This window comes from Acanthisitta chloris, unplaced genomic scaffold (assembly GCF_000695815.1).
Source record: "Acanthisitta chloris isolate BGI_N310 unplaced genomic scaffold, ASM69581v1 scaffold1089, whole genome shotgun sequence".
NCBI lineage: Eukaryota > Metazoa > Chordata > Aves > Passeriformes > Acanthisittidae > Acanthisitta > Acanthisitta chloris.
The window spans coordinates 17,963-33,731 of record NW_008691791.1 but is presented as its reverse complement, the minus strand read 5'-3'; the positions used below and the strand labels follow the sequence as shown (position 1 = coordinate 33,731).

Below are 15,769 nucleotides of genomic sequence, written 5' to 3'. Positions count from 1 at the left end.
GGAAAGAGTCTGATTAGGAGAGGATGAGCCAGAGCTGTGTGGATCCTGTGACATGGATGTCCAGGCTATCACTGGATGCATTTCACTGCTGCAGGAGGAGTGATGCTGAAATACCTGAAAGCAGCCAAAGAAATTGGCTCTCAAGTGCCATAAAATTCCAGGGGCACTGCTTATGACCACAGTCAGCCCGAGGTATTTAGTTTAGGAATGATTAATCACAGTTGAATCAGCCTTTTGTTTCTTTACTGACATTTCAGAACCCTTTCTAGTATTCCATCTATCTGAAGTCTGGCCATGCCTTGATACCGAAGGAGACTGTTTGAAATAATTCCATTTACTTTGGCCTGCATACAAGTCTGGATAAAGATTTCAGTCAAAACACCTCTTCACATCATAGAATGGTCTTAAAATGGCACACAGAGATAACACAGCAAGGAGACACAATCTGTTGTGCACTTCAAAGTACACTGAGAGTTATTTACCAGCTTAGTGGAGTGGCTTCAGGGAAAGCAGATCATTAACCAAAACAAGTACTGATACATGCTCCAACTGCAGTATTTGCATGCAAATATTGACACTGAAAAACCTCAGAAACCCCAGAACTAAGGAAACTCATGTAAAGAGCTTCACCAACAAATCCTTCCCAACACAGGAACTTAGAGAGGATCGTGATTTAAGGTCAACTGAGGCCCAATGGCAAATGCACAGCAGCCAAGTACACTTACTATTTACACCAGAAACACAAAACCCAAACCTGTTTAGTATCACCCACCACAAGACTCAAAATCAGTATCAAAGGACTGTAATGGAAAGAACAGAAAGGATCTCAGAGAGTTCAGCAGTGACTGGAAGTGTGAATTTACTAACATAGAGCCATGGAGTAAAATTTTTTACTTGAAAGATGCAGGACAAAACACACAAGTGTGGGGAAAAATCCAAAGTCACAGAATCACAGAATAGTCAAAGTTGGAAGGCATCCACAAGGATCATTGAGTCCAACTCCTGTCCCTGCACAGAACATCCCAATAGTCCTCCCTGTGCCTGAGAGCATTGGCCAAACACTCCTTGAGCTCTGTCAGGCTTGGGGCTGTGCCCACTGCCCTGGAGAGCTGCTCCAGTGCCCAAACACCTCTGGCGGAAGATATTTTTTCTAATATCTAACCTGGACCTTCACTGACACAACTCCAGGCCATTCCCTTGGGTCCTGTCACTGCTTACCAGAGAGCAGAGGTCAGAGCTGCCCCTGCACTGCCCCTTGTGAAGAAGTTGTATCCAGTGATGAAGTCTCCTCTCCTTCAGACTGAACAGACCAAGGGACCTTGCATGGATTCCCCTCGAGACCCTTCACCACGTTCATGTCCCTCCTATGGACACTCTCTAATAGCAGCATAACTTTCTTGCACTGTGGTGCCCAAAGCTGCACGCAGTCCTCTCGAGTGTCTCTCTGCTATGGCTGTTTGCTAAGGGTGCTACTTTTATTTCTGTAATTCTATAAATACATTTGTAAATGCTGAAAAACATTAACAAGTACACCTACACCACTTAAACCTATGAGAACCAACATCATCCTAAAGTAAAATACTTTCTTACACTTAAAATTGTATCACACATTCCAAAATGCATTAGGAAAAAGACTTTGCATCTTAACGATTCCTGGAAAATCTTCCAGGAGGCTCTTTTCCAACGTAAGAACTACCACATCTAACAGAGCCTGAGAAGGTTTACCACAAGGTCATGAATTTCTTCAGAGAACCATTTTAATCTTGTATTACCCTAACCTACCCGGAAAAAAATGGAACAAAGCCACTGCTTAAGGTTTTTCATTGGATTTTTCCATATTAACACAGTTAATAGCACTACAGAAATCCTTTTGTCTCAATTTAATGTACATTTTACTTTACCAGTTTATAGGTATTAACCCATAGATGGGAACAAATCTGGTAGAAGCTGGGAACTAAAAAACAGCTTAAGATTGCAATGTAGTCCCTTCCCCCATCGTAAAGTACCTCCACTGGTATTCCACTGTTTTAAAATCACATGGCAATCAACTGCAGGCTGCTTGGGAACACAAGGAATGGGAACAGTGAGTCAAAAAGGAGCTTTATTTTTAAAAACCTCTGTAATTATGTCTGATCCATGAGTTAGATGATACTCTAACCATGCATCCTCCTGCCTGATAATCCAGAATTCCTCAAGTCTGTTACTGAGCCACAGGAATCCTGACTTTGGAATCCACTTCCAGGCCACTCAGGCTTCCAATCTTCCATTGGAGCACACAGTATTCATGCCCCAAATTGTATCATTTGTGGAAAGAGAATCCTAAAGATGGAAAGGTCACACACTGACCCCCAATATTCTCTGCCACTTTAGCCCCTGACCTGCTCAGGGTGGCTAGAAATATTCAACAGCTGCTGAATATTATACAATAATATTATATCAAATTAAAAGTTAGAATGATACCCATATTATATCAAATACCAGTCACTGGTGTATATGATCAGCAATTACCAATACTCTCAAAACCAGTGCTTGACTACTAATTTGTATCCAGGAAAAAGTCAGAATCCAGAAGAGATGTCTGTGGCTTGCATTCCAACAAAGTTCCACTGCAGAGCAAGGCTTTAAAGCTTGCTCTTGGATATCCATGGCTCCAATCTAGGAGCCATATGTAACACCAAAATGTCCAGCTGTGTGCTCATGTGCACATTAATGCATCAGCCTCGGATTGAAACACAAGCACAACAGGTCATTGCACAGATTTCCAGTCACTCCAACCACTTCTTGTACAGCAGACTGAGTTTCACTCCATGCAAAATAGAACACTGTCAAGCTCCTTAAACCAACATCCTAAAGCCACTGTCCCTTACACATCCTCATCACTGATCCCTCTTTAACCAGCAGGAACCAGTTGTTTGGTACAAACCAGTAGCCAAGCTCAGGCATCTTTACTAGAAGTAGTCTAGTACTGCATGTCCATCAAAAATCAAATGCTAGTGTTAGCTTAGGCATTTCCACTGATCCCAATCTGTGACCAGGAGAAGGAGCATTTTCAAAGACTTCCCAAATCCTATAACATCACCGTAAATAAGTACAATGTGCATATGTTCTTCACAAGATGCTGCTCATACAGGGAAGTGATACTGTGCTGAGCTTCCATTTCTAAACATCCAAGGAGAAATAAGCTGCAAAGAAAATGACAAGTAAAGGATAAACCCTCCAGTGGTTAGCTTTCCAGATCCTTTTTCTTTCCTTCATTTAATTTCCTTACCTGACATCAGTATAACAAGTTACCTACAGCCTGTCATTCTTCCACACTAATGCCATTAAGGGGGAAAGGAGCCTCTAACATCTCTATTAAACTGCAATAAAGCAAAGTCTTCAGCATGTAATGCCTCTAAGTCAACCAGGCATTACTGAAATTACTCCATCTGCAAAGTCAGTACCTCCCCACAGTCCCAACCACTCCCAATCACTCCCCAAGAGCAGTAGCATTATCCAGATACGTTTCAGAGCTTAGGTTTTAAATTTGTTTCCGGTGTATTATTTCAGTGAGGCTAAAGTGGAACTGCAGAATGAATGTCAACCTGATTTTCAATTGCATTACTTTTGGCTGCTTCTGAAACAAATACACCCAGGAAAAAAAATACAAAATAAAATTAAGTCCCTTGCAATTAATTTGCTAAATTATTACTCTCCCAACACAGAGCATTATGTGTGTGTCTGTGTGTGTTTAATTACATATGTACAGATTTTCTTCTTCTCCCTCCCAGCTTTAATCACCTAAGGACATTGATATGTGTACGTTTCTGGAAGACTAAAATCTGCATTCTACCAAATCACAGTCATATCAGATAGTCATTAAGTCTAAGCATGGGAACAAAAAGAGCTTTTTTTTTTGGGGGGGGAGGGGGAGCAACATACTCCCACTACAATTTAATCAATTTCCATTATTTCGGAATGAAATCCAGAAGCATTGTGGGAATCTTACATTCTTGATGCAATCATTTTCAAACAGCAGCACAGGCCCAACAGAACAGACACCATGTTATGATACATACTATAAATGTATAGTAGCTACTTCAATACATTGCCTTATGTATAACCCTGATTTAACTCACGTACACAACGTTCATGTTTTTATTAAAACACTACAAGCAGCTGAACCCGAAGCTTCTTACCCATGGACACTTTTTGCCATTATAGACAGATTTGTTTTTATTCTAAGTGCCCTAGTAAATCAAACACATTCATTTTACAAGTCTTGAGCCATGCAGGCTGTAGTACAGACAAGGGTTGTCAGATTGCAGCGTCTCAAACAAATCATCCCAAACTTTTAAATACCTCCAAAGAGTAGAGAAAGTAATCAGAACCTATGGTTCAAGCTGGTGATGTGATAGCCTTTAGCTGATAGAGGCAGTGTTTTCCAACTAACCCATTTGCCTCCTTCAAACTTAAATATCCTCTTTGTTTGGCCAGCAGATGTACATGATAAATTCAAGCTGGCAAAGGGGAAACACATGCAGACAAACATCTTCTGACAAAACAAGAGGGAGGGATTTGTTATTTGTTCTTTTCAGAAGACTGAATCATCATGGTCACCTGTAGTGTGGGCCACAACAAAGCTGAAATGGATTTTCCTTCACAACCATCACTTTAATGAGCCTCACAACTTTTTGGCTGTTTGAAAACTGAAAATAATGTAGATTTTTAGCAGACTTTAAGGGGGAAAAAAAGGAAATGAAAATACTGCACCTCTTACTCTAGATTTCACAAGCTTTGTATCATTCCACATTGTTAACAGATACATTTAGCTATGTGTAAATGTTCAGCTAACTTCTATCAACGTTCACTACTTGAAATTGTATCATAATATTTAAAAGCAATGATACTTCTACAGAGCAAAGGTACAACATTCACAGGATCTAAAATACACAGATGGGAGACACTCTGAGGCACTCAGGCCTCAAGAAGGCTGAAGCTAACAGAGGTTACAAAGGAGGTTTGGTGACAGAGTGGTTATTCTAAACATTTTTGAGGACACTCTCCTCAAAAATCTGCTCACCAAACTTGTCACTGGTTTCAGGGGCAGAGCAAGTCCCTTATCTCTAACAAAAAACAAAGAGGGAAAACCCAACTAGAGCCAAGAGCATGGAGGCATGTTATCACTGCCTGTGGTCACTAAGCAACAGTTTCACAAATATGCAAACCTAAAAAGGGAGAATTTCAGTCCAGTAGAAGAGACACTGTAAACATGAGATAGTCAGGTAACCAGAGGACAAACCATTATCTGACAGCCTTGAAAGCCTCTCCATGTGAACTGCTCTTAAGCCAACTTGTAATAAATAGCACATACAGCTAAATTTTTTACAAAAAGTAATCCTAAGCCAAGTTAAATAGTAACCAACATTCAAATTTAACCATCTAAAGTCTACATTAAAATCCAAAATGACAATTACAAAATATTCTATTACTCTGAACACTGTCAAAAGCTTTGACAAATAGCACACTAAGGAAATAAGTAAAAATACACTTTACCTTGTATCTCATTTTGGGGCATGAATGAATGTAGAAACCCATATAATAAAAACAGAGATCAGGAGCTTTTTCATGAAGTTGCCTAGTAAAAGCAATTTCCCTGTGAAAGGAAAGAAAAGACTAATTAGATTTGAATACAATTCTAACAGTTGTTTTACCTCTTCATATTGAAATATCTGGCTCTTGATCTATTTAAAGGATGAGACTTCTATAAAACAAAAAATGAATACTTAAAAACCTCTTCAGCACTCTTCCCAACTGGACCACACTATTAGATCTGACAAAAGAGGACTCAGAGCTAACAGAAGAAGAAGTAGATAGATCCTAATGTAAGGAGGTAAAAACTGGGCTGCAGCAGCAAGTCTTACTGTGGGCAAAAAGGCTTCATGCAAGCAAACTGGTGTCTGTGACAGCAAAGCAAGCTTGAACTACTGCCAGTGTCCTCACATGTCCTACAGTCTCCAGTGCTATGCCCTAGGGAAGGACCTTGAACTTAAGTTCTTGCTCTATCTTTCATTTATCTATCCAGTCAATCTCCCTCCAGGCAAAGTTTTACTGGGAGGATGTTATAACATGCTTCTCTTTCCACTTTTCAGGTGTGTGCTGTGACCACGTGCAAGACAGTCTCCAACTCCATCACTCCACACCAGGAGCAGCAAAGAGGTATCACTCTATGGCACAACACACAGCTACCCACAGGCTTTCCTAGGGAAAAGGGACCAGACTTGCAGCTACCTCTTTGTAAAGCTTTCAGTTATGGTCCATATCTAAAGAGGCAGAATGATGTAAGAGTTAGTGCTTGGCCAAGGGAATCAGCTAGTGAGAGAAACATATTCATCTCAGCAATACAAAATTCAGACTTTGTGTTTGAGTGCTCCACAGCCCAATTCTAAAAGAAGTTCAGTACCTGTCCTCCTGCTAAACAGAGATGATGAATACTATGCATGTCTTCGGTTTAACTTCCTGCTTACATAAGAATCACTCAGCGTTTCTCGAAGATCTTTTTTCCTTTCCAAGTAGCAGCTTCTCCCCTCATCCTTTACTTACATGCCTACATATTTCAAATGATCCTCAAATCTCATCCTTTCTACAACTCAGTCGCAGAAATTCTCAGTGGCCTGGAGTGGAAGTGACAGCACTGCAAGGCAGTTTAACCTCAGAGTAAAATTGGCAACAGCTTTGAAGGTATCAGATTCCTTTGCAACTTCCTAAATCCCCCCTAACTCAACTTTTATTTTTCCCCTTCTTGAGAGAAGAACAAGGTTTTCTCCCTCTAAGACTGTTGGGAACTCATTTTTATTGCCTTAAATGCTGCAGAATTTACAAGCTGCTTTTACACATGTTGCACTGACAAAGCCTTAAATTTATTATGTAGAAAATTTAAAATAATTTCAAGAATTCCCAAGCATGGATTATGTCAGACTATTATTACACAGAGTAATGTGATATGCACAAAGACTAAAAAACAACTCTTAGTATTTTGTCTCATACGTTCATCTTGAAAGGAAATAACAGTCTAATTTCAAGTATCTAACACAGGTCAGAAAATACTTTTAAAAAGCTAATACAAATCATAGGAGTTCCAACACTTTTCTACATTTATTAAGTCTGATTAATTGTACAAAATCACCAGAAAGCCTCAGAAAATGACACTTCAGACCCTTTTAGATGCAACCACTGGAGATGCTACAGCAACACTTGCACTGATGCTCAGGATCACTTTGAAGTTAGCCCTGATCTGTGCTGGTACTGGAGCACATGATATCCAGAAATCCTTCCTGGCCTAACCTCCTCTGATTCTACACTTTCTTCTTCATAAAAAGGAAGCAGGCAGGGAAAGCCAACAGGAAGGCAATGCTACCAGCTCTTATTAAAGGTGACATACCTAGAGAAATTGCACCTCAGGACTCAAGTGATCCAAGAGCTTAGCAGGGAGTGGGGCAGGTCCTGCTCTCTCAGCCATTCTCAGCTGCATATTGTGGCTCCATCATAACACTTGCACCAGCTCTGCTGTTAAAAGGTTCCTCACTGAGCCAACTCAGTTCACTAACTTGGTTGCTAAGGCAAACTGTCCTCTGCTCAGTAAACTAAACTGGCTAAATATAGGGTTGCAAGAAGCCCAGCATGTAGCAGAGATGGAGAGGAGTAATTCCAACATCTCATTCCAGCAACAATGAACCATCAGACAAATACCAGAAACTTAACAGTGAACTTGGTGGGGAAAACCCTTTGACAGGTGTATTTGAGCAACTCATGTAAAGATTATTCAGCAATGACAAAATTCACCCCAGAAAGAGAATACACTCAAAAGGAGGGTGAAAAGATTCTTAGGAAATCAAAAGATCCTAATCAAAATCTAAACAAATTCAGATTAGACTTTTGAGAGATTAAATTGCACATGGTTTCTTAGTTATCACAAAAGGATACAAAGTAATTGTGATCAAACGTTTCCTAAAAGTACTGTTTGTGCTTTATGTAGTTCACATTGTGCCATTTACTCATCCTGGCAGGTAACACTCAAACATAGCTGAGAAGCTCCACCTATAGAGAAGATGCCTCTCAACTGGATGCCTTGGAGAAAGAAGGAAGCTGGATCTCACAGTTCTAGTGCTTCTTTTGCACCAGGAAGAGTGCAGTGCAAATCTCAACAAGACTTGTGCTACAGCTTCTCATACCCAGGGAAACTTGAAAACAGACATGTCTAGCATGAAGTTCAAACCCAGTTGCTTCATGAGAACCTCCCTGGGAACACCACGTCTGTGACCCGCTTACTTTCATGTAAACAGAGAAGCAAAAAACTGACATGCAAAAGTTTTTCCATTCATTCAGGTTTTGGTAATAACAATGGAATAATAAAATTACTTATGGAAGAAAAACAGTAACTTGCAATTTAGCATACAAGTTTCCTGTCCTGCTGCTTTGCAAGACTCAGTTGATAGTTAATTTAAGGCTTTAAAATTCATAGGATTACTCACTCCATCAGCCTTTCTAAAGACAAAGATAATGAGATTAACATACCTGAAAAATATACTCAGTGCTAGTACAGCAGGAGACTACTAATTCAGAGGACAACAGGGTTTAGGTACTTTATTATTTATGATCTCAACATTCCTGCTGCTTTGCAAGACTCAGTTGATAGTTAATTTAAGGCTTTAAAATTCATAGGATTACTCACTCCATCAGCCTTTCTAAAGACAAAGATAATGAGATTAACATACCTGAAAAATATACTCAGTGCTAGTACAGCAGGAGACTACTAATTCAGAGGACAACAGGGTTTAGGTACTTTATTATTTATGATCTCAACATGCATAAAACTATAAAAGTGATTAATTTCATCTGGTGACTGGGCTAAGAAAAAGGTCAAAGGAAAAATTATTCCTATGCAAACAAAAAAGGGGCTTTTCCTGCCGAAACCAAGCAATACTAAATTATTTTCAGGGGCAATAAAAACCAGGTATTTAGTTTCTGAGTGTTTTTTTAATCTGTGAAAGTATTTAGCTAATGAGAAAGATACATCTCTAGTCAAGGATGACAATTAAAAATTTATCTGCAATGCAATCAACCACAGAGAATTAAAAAGCAGCCACAAAAACTTTGCTAGAGAGTGTTAAAAGTATATGTTTAGACTGGAAATAAAAGCTCAAGTTTAGAAACAAGTATCAATTCTTACTATTACATCTAACCAGATAACAAAAACGAACTCTTACCGTAGTGCAGAGTAGACTCCCAAAGATAAGAAAGAAAAGTCTGGATCGTAGTACAGGTAGACAGAGGACACACAGTAGGGCAGGATATCAATTACACCAACTGCAATTATCTTCCCATCCAGCCAATACTGCTGGTGGAAAGATCCATAGCCACATTCTGGTCCGTTTGGGACATGCTCTGCCTAAGCAAAAAGAAGAGAGGGATGTATTGTCTGACAGACTTGCAGTGTAAAAACAATTTCAGAAAGAACTTTAACGACTAAATAAATACTGTGAGAAATCATTCTGGCTGTGTTTATAAAAAGGCAAAAAGGACTTGGAAAAGCAAGGAAAACAATGCTGGTTCACTGGATCATTTGTGACCTTTGCTGTACTCTTGATGGGTAAACTCCACAATCACAGATCCCAAACATGGAGCTGAAATAGCCTCATTGAGCATTTACAGTACTGACATGACAGAACAACATGGCTCATCAAGCTGTTAATGCATTATTGCATGCAAACAGAATCTGCAGACACCCTTTAATTTGACCTGTCTACCCTCCAACAAGAGACAAAGCCCAAAGGCAGAAAGGTGAACACAGACACATCCCTGTGCCCTTCCCAAGGTTGGCTGGGGCTGACTAGTGTGTCCAACACTTTCTGCCACATCAAGGACTCTCCTGTTTCTCTCCCCCATGTCCCCAAGTACAGGAAGCACTTTGGCCACAGAAATTGAGTTTCTCAGAGTGGCCATTAAATTTGTTTCAGAGGAGCATTTATAAAAAACCTGAACATTTTATTCTTTATAGGAGGTTCTCTCTCTACAATTAATATCTTTTATCTAAGAACCTGAAACTGTGTTGCATCAAAATCCATGGAACTTCTTTGCCAGCAGCCAACATCAGAGTATCCTCTGCAAAAACACTCAGGAACTGGCTATTGTTGTGTGCTGTGGTTTTGGATGTGCAGTGAAGTTCATCTCTGGATGGGGTAAAGCACCTCGAGCCAGAAAGCAATGCTTTCAGTTAAGAAGAAAATGATCTCCTAATTTAAACTGCATTACCCAACCAGCTCTGGCATGCCATTTTCTCCCACGTCAAGTTTACTTTAATCCTGAATTCCACTGTGCTCAACTTAATTATCCATCTAGTCATGTTTTTCAGTGCATTGCCAGATCTTCAGAAAGCTGCTTCTCACTCAATAAATCTGACAGTATTGCCTGCTATTACCAACTGGTTTGCATTACAACAGCAGAAGGTGGGTTTAATCAAGTATTTTGATACAGTAGCACAGACTGAAGAGATGATGGGCAGGAGAAGTTACTCTAATTGGTACCACATGTGTCAAAAGAAATCAATCACGTGAACAAAAATCATTTTAACTGACTTACCCCACCAGTAAGTCCCCAAATAAAGGCTATGTAAGAGAATGTTTGCATTTTTATACAGTTATAGAACATAAAACTAGATGTGGAGGTACAAATACTCTAAAAGTGACATGATCAAACGTTTGAGAGCTCCATCTCAGTCTATGAGGATATCAGACTCAGATATTAGTATGTTAAACTGGGTTTCCTCTTGTTCAGGTAAAGCCTAGTTATCCAACAGTTATGGTTTTATATAGTATCCTCAAATTTTCAGTAGAGCCAAATGAAATCACATGGTCAGTGGCAAAACCTTCATGCAAGGACAGAGTCGAGAGATGTTCTCTAAGGATTTCTCAGCAGAGGTTAAGTTCTCAGCTATCAATCAGGGGGCAGCCAGTGACAGAAAGAACAAAACCTCTCCTGCAAGTCACTGGGAAATGTGATTGGTAATAGAACACAGACTTGCTTAAATAAGCTTCAGTTAAAACAGATTTGCTTTCTTTGTCAAAAATTCATCATATAGGGTTTAATGGATGTTACAAAAGACAGCCTAAGCCAACATGGAAAAGATTTTTCACTCGGAGCAAAGTTTTCTGAATTCAAATAAATGCTGTGTCTGTGTGTGACCCCAAACCTTCAAAGAGCATCACAGAGGTTTGGTCACTGGACCTCTGCAAACTGAAGTTAAGAACTTCTGGTAAAGTATAACCTATAGTTACTTCACTAATGCAATTAGAGTGAAATGTCATGAACATAAAAGAGTCTATGTTCTGTAACAAACACAGTAAGTACAGCACTGATTTCAGGCAACATGTTCAGGGATCTCCATTACATTAAGCAAATAACATTTCAAAAAGAGTAAGATTTTCCCCTCCTTCAACAATTCTCATACAATGTAATCCTTTGTAATGCTTGTCAGTACTACGTTTTCTCCTGTTTCTCAGTGAATACTTGGCTCCTTTACCTTGATTTCCTATGCCCCATCCAGGGAATTTGACCTGAGACAGGTCTAGAATATGAAACATTTTCATGAAGCAGGTTACACCATGTCACACTGCTGACATCTCTACTGGGACCATGTTTGTCAAGGGTGATGTAAAATATACTACTGACATCAGCTAAGCAAGACCCACCAGAAAGGGCTTACCTTATCTACCCAAAATTATACATTAGCCCTGGAATCAATCCAAAGGGACCAATCTAAGCAAAATTAACAGTTTATACTCATACCACAATACAATGGAAAAAATAAAACCAACACTAAATCCAGGACAAAACCACACATTTTTTTCCTCCAATGTTTAGACCATGCAGAGAAAAACAACACATATTCCCTTACTTGTTAATTTTACCTGTCTTCATATTCTGCTAGTTAATGATTCCATGGCCACATATGTTTGCTCAGATTTTATAATGCATGATTAGAATTTAAATATTTAATAGAACTGGCATTATATATTGCCCAATTAGTACATTTCAGTGCAATAACTGCTTATAATTGAACTTCAGTGACAGTGAGAGCACTCAGCTTCCTTCAAAGCACATTGGTCTTTCTTTTACTTTAAATCTAAGAGGTAGTTTATTTCTTAGAATTAGCAAAACTAGGTCCTGCCCATACTAACTACATTTCAAGGACACTGAGGTGCCGGAGCATGTCCAGAGAAGAGTAACAAAGCAGGTGAAGGGTCTAGAACCCAAGTGCTATGAGGAGAGGCTGAGGGAGCTGGGGGTGTTCAGCCTGGAGAAGAGGAGGCTCAGGGGAGACCTTATCACCCTCTACAACTCCCTGACAGGAGGTTGGAGTCAGGTGGGGTTGGTCTCTTCTCCCAGGCAACTAGTGACAGCATGAGAGAACATAGCCTCAAGCTGCACCAGGGGAAGTTTAGGTGGGACATTAACATGAATTTCTTCCCGGAATGGGTGAATAGACACTGGAATGTGCTGCAGGGAGGTAGTGGAGTCACCACCCCTGGAGGTGTTTAAGGACTGGACATGGCACTCAGTGTGATGGTCTAGCTGACATGGTGGTGTTAAGTCATAGGCAGAGTGGATGATCTCAGAGGTCTTCTCCAGCCTTTATGACTCTGTGATTCTGTGATTGCTTTTCTCTGGAAGGTTTCATAAAATTTCCAATTTTTAACTTTTCCATTCTACCCTCTGCTGGGGATGGAAGGAAGAGAAAGATATGAAAACTATGCTATCCCTTACTCAAAGCAAAAAAAAAAAAAAAAAGCCAACCAGGAAACCCTTGACTTCTACACTCCAGTGGAAATTATTTGCCAAATAAATGAAGTGATTAATTCCAGCAGTTCTTTTCCCAATGGCACACACATACACAACCTACCATATGGTAGATTTCTATCTCTTGGTTAGCAACACATTTCCTTTTCAGAACTATGTCCTCCTTTCACTAGGGATTAGAGGAGATGCTGTGAAAGCAGCTGACAAATACAGGCTGTGGCAGCAGAGAGGTAGCACTGCAGGTTTTTGTTAAGGAAAGTAGCAATACACCCTCTTAGGAAAAATGGCCAACAGCATTCTGGGCAATGAGGGAGTCAAATTCTCCTCAGGAGCTGCCAACAACAGGACAAGATAATGTGCAAATTAAACACATGAAGGAAGAGGAGGCTCAGGGAGCCTTTTGGAGGAAGAGGAGGCTCAGGGGAGACCTTATCACCCTCTACAACTCCCTGACAGGAGGTTGGAGTCAGGTGGGGGTTGGTCTCTTCTCCCAGGCAACCAGCAGCAGGACAAGAGGGCACAGACTCAAGCTCTGCCAGGAGAGGGTTAGATTGGATATTAGGAAGAGATTTTTTAGAGAGAATGATCAGGCATTAGAATGTGCTGCCCAGGGAGGTGGTGGATTCACCATCCCTGGAGGTTGTTGAGACTAGATGTGGCACTTAGTGCCATGGTCTAGTAACCACAGTAGGGTTGGACTCGATGATCTTTGAAGTCTCTTCCAACCTGGTTGATTCTATGATTCTATGTACATAAATCCATAGAGCATAAATGCATGGGGGGAAAACACTGCTACTGGCACACCCAAAACAATGGGTATAAATGACTAGTCCCTTCAAAAAGATGGTTTTGACAACAGAGTCATGAAATCAACAATTTAATGCTTACCATCAGTCAAGATGAAAAAAAAAGCCTAAAGTGCAATTAGAGAATAATTTGAAAGCAAAACAAAATTATCCTTCGACTGCATAATGCCATGGCACATCTGAGTGCTAAGGCTCATTCCAACACTGTATCAAGATGACACAGAAAACCTGGAGAGGACAAACACTGAGAAAACTATTAGTGGTGCAAACATAATCACTGGCCCAGAACACTCCTCTGTCTCACTGAGCAACAAAAACTAGGAATCACCCTGAGCAGTCTGGATTTTCCTTGTGCCTTTCTTCTATAAACCCTCTCACCTTGGCAACAACAGGGTCCCAGGCCACACTGTGTTTTGGCTGAGTCCTATATGCCACTCTCCTGTGCTGAGCCATTACTACCACACCTCTCCAAACAAGGCTTGATTTGCACATGAGGTAGTAAAATACTACTTAAATGTAGCTTCTAAACTGAAAGAATGAATCAAAAAAATCCCTCAAACACTTCTCTTCACATTACCCTGTTTACTGCTAGGAAACTGCCTAGTGATCTATTATACATACATACTACATACTGCATAATTTTTTTAAACCCTTCATTTTTTTGTGCCAGAACCCATAGTCAAAACAGAAACTAAATGGAATAATAAAATGAGGGAATAAAAAAAGACAGGAAGAGTTTGGGTGTTCATGCTATTTGCAGCTAATAATAATATTAAAAATAAAAAAAATTACAAATTGCAAACATGTAAGGTTTAAATTTTATTTTAAATTATTTTTGCTCCAAAGAGTAAACAGACTACACACTGCTAGATTTGCTCGTGGCAACTGCTTCAGAATAAAGAATTTCAAGAATCCCTTGGCCTCTGATATACAACCCCTTTTATTTAACTTCATCTAATTGAAGACATCTGTAGTGGTGCCACACAAAATTTAATTCAAGCTTCGAAATGTCAATAAAAAGTGTCTGTAAGAAACAATATTGGTATAAACCTGGCAGGGCAGTGTGCATCAACATCTCCATAGCCACACAAAATTAGGAATATAATCGCAGTCTGCTGCCCGAGTTGACGAGGTGATAAAAGCCCTTTTCCTATAAAGTCTAATGAGCTCTATTACTCTTCAGTTCTCAGGAATGCAAAGGCCAGTGGACTCAGCAGAGAAAAGCAACAAACTCTCTGCACATGGATTCATTCAAACTGGGACATATCAAATTACCAGTGTAATTACTATAACCTGACAATTTCATTACAGTCATGTGGTCCTTAACTCTTTAAGGCTAACAAGAGAGACAGTGCAAGAAACCCACAGCAGTTTGCTCACTTGAAATGAAGCAACAGCATCGCTCCTCAACTTTTAACTCAAATTGTAGCCAAGTACAAGCTTAATAAATTATTCAGGAATACATTCTTTTCTTTGCATGGAAATCATTCAAAACCAAGAGAGACACAGCACTTTCTGCTTCTGTCTTCTAATGCAGTGCTATGAAATTCAGTGGTAGCTTATTACCCTGCAAAGGAGCCCTCAGACTCCTTTGAAAACAGTAGTATAGAATCATACAATCAAGAGGGTTGGAAAAGACCTCAAAGATCATTGAGTCCAACCCTACCGTGGTCACTAGCCCATGACACTAAGTACCACATCCAGTCTCAGCTTGAAAACCTCCAGGGATGGTGAATCCACCACCTCCCTGGGCAGCACATTCCAATGCCTGAGCACTCTCTCTGTAAAAAATCTCTTCCTCATATCCAACCTAACCCTCCCCTGGCAGAGCTTGAGTCTGTGTCCTCTTGTCCTACTGCTGATTCTTCCTTACCAGCTGGTGATGATACAAATACTGTGCCTCCCATCTCTACCACCTATACCATAATGGTTGGCTGTTTACAGAGAGTATGGAGGAAAGGACAAAACCATTTCAAAACTTGCATCCAGAACAAACACATACCTCCAGAGGAGAATCACAGAGGAATCGTGTGAACTGCATTGAGATGGATTCATCAGTAACATGTGCCCAAAAAGACAGTCCAAATATGCAAAGCAGAAAAAGAAAAAAAAACTCTTAGCAATATTTC

At 40.0% G+C, this 15,769-nt stretch overlaps 1 protein-coding gene across 2 annotated transcripts in view; it reads right to left on the bottom strand.

The window, feature by feature from the left end:
• The window catches only part of ATE1 (arginyltransferase 1), a 72,278-nt gene that overhangs the window by 40,382 nt on the left and 16,127 nt on the right, over positions 1-15,769 (bottom strand). For both annotated transcript variants that reach the window (XM_009082349.1, XM_009082348.1), the window contains exons 7-9: positions 15,643-15,675; positions 9,246-9,427; positions 5,536-5,635 (exon numbers count right to left, since the gene is read on the bottom strand). In XM_009082349.1, the coding sequence (XP_009080597.1) occupies positions 5,536-5,635; positions 9,246-9,427; positions 15,643-15,675 (315 nt within the window). The remainder of the gene's footprint in view (positions 1-5,535; positions 5,636-9,245; positions 9,428-15,642; positions 15,676-15,769) is intronic.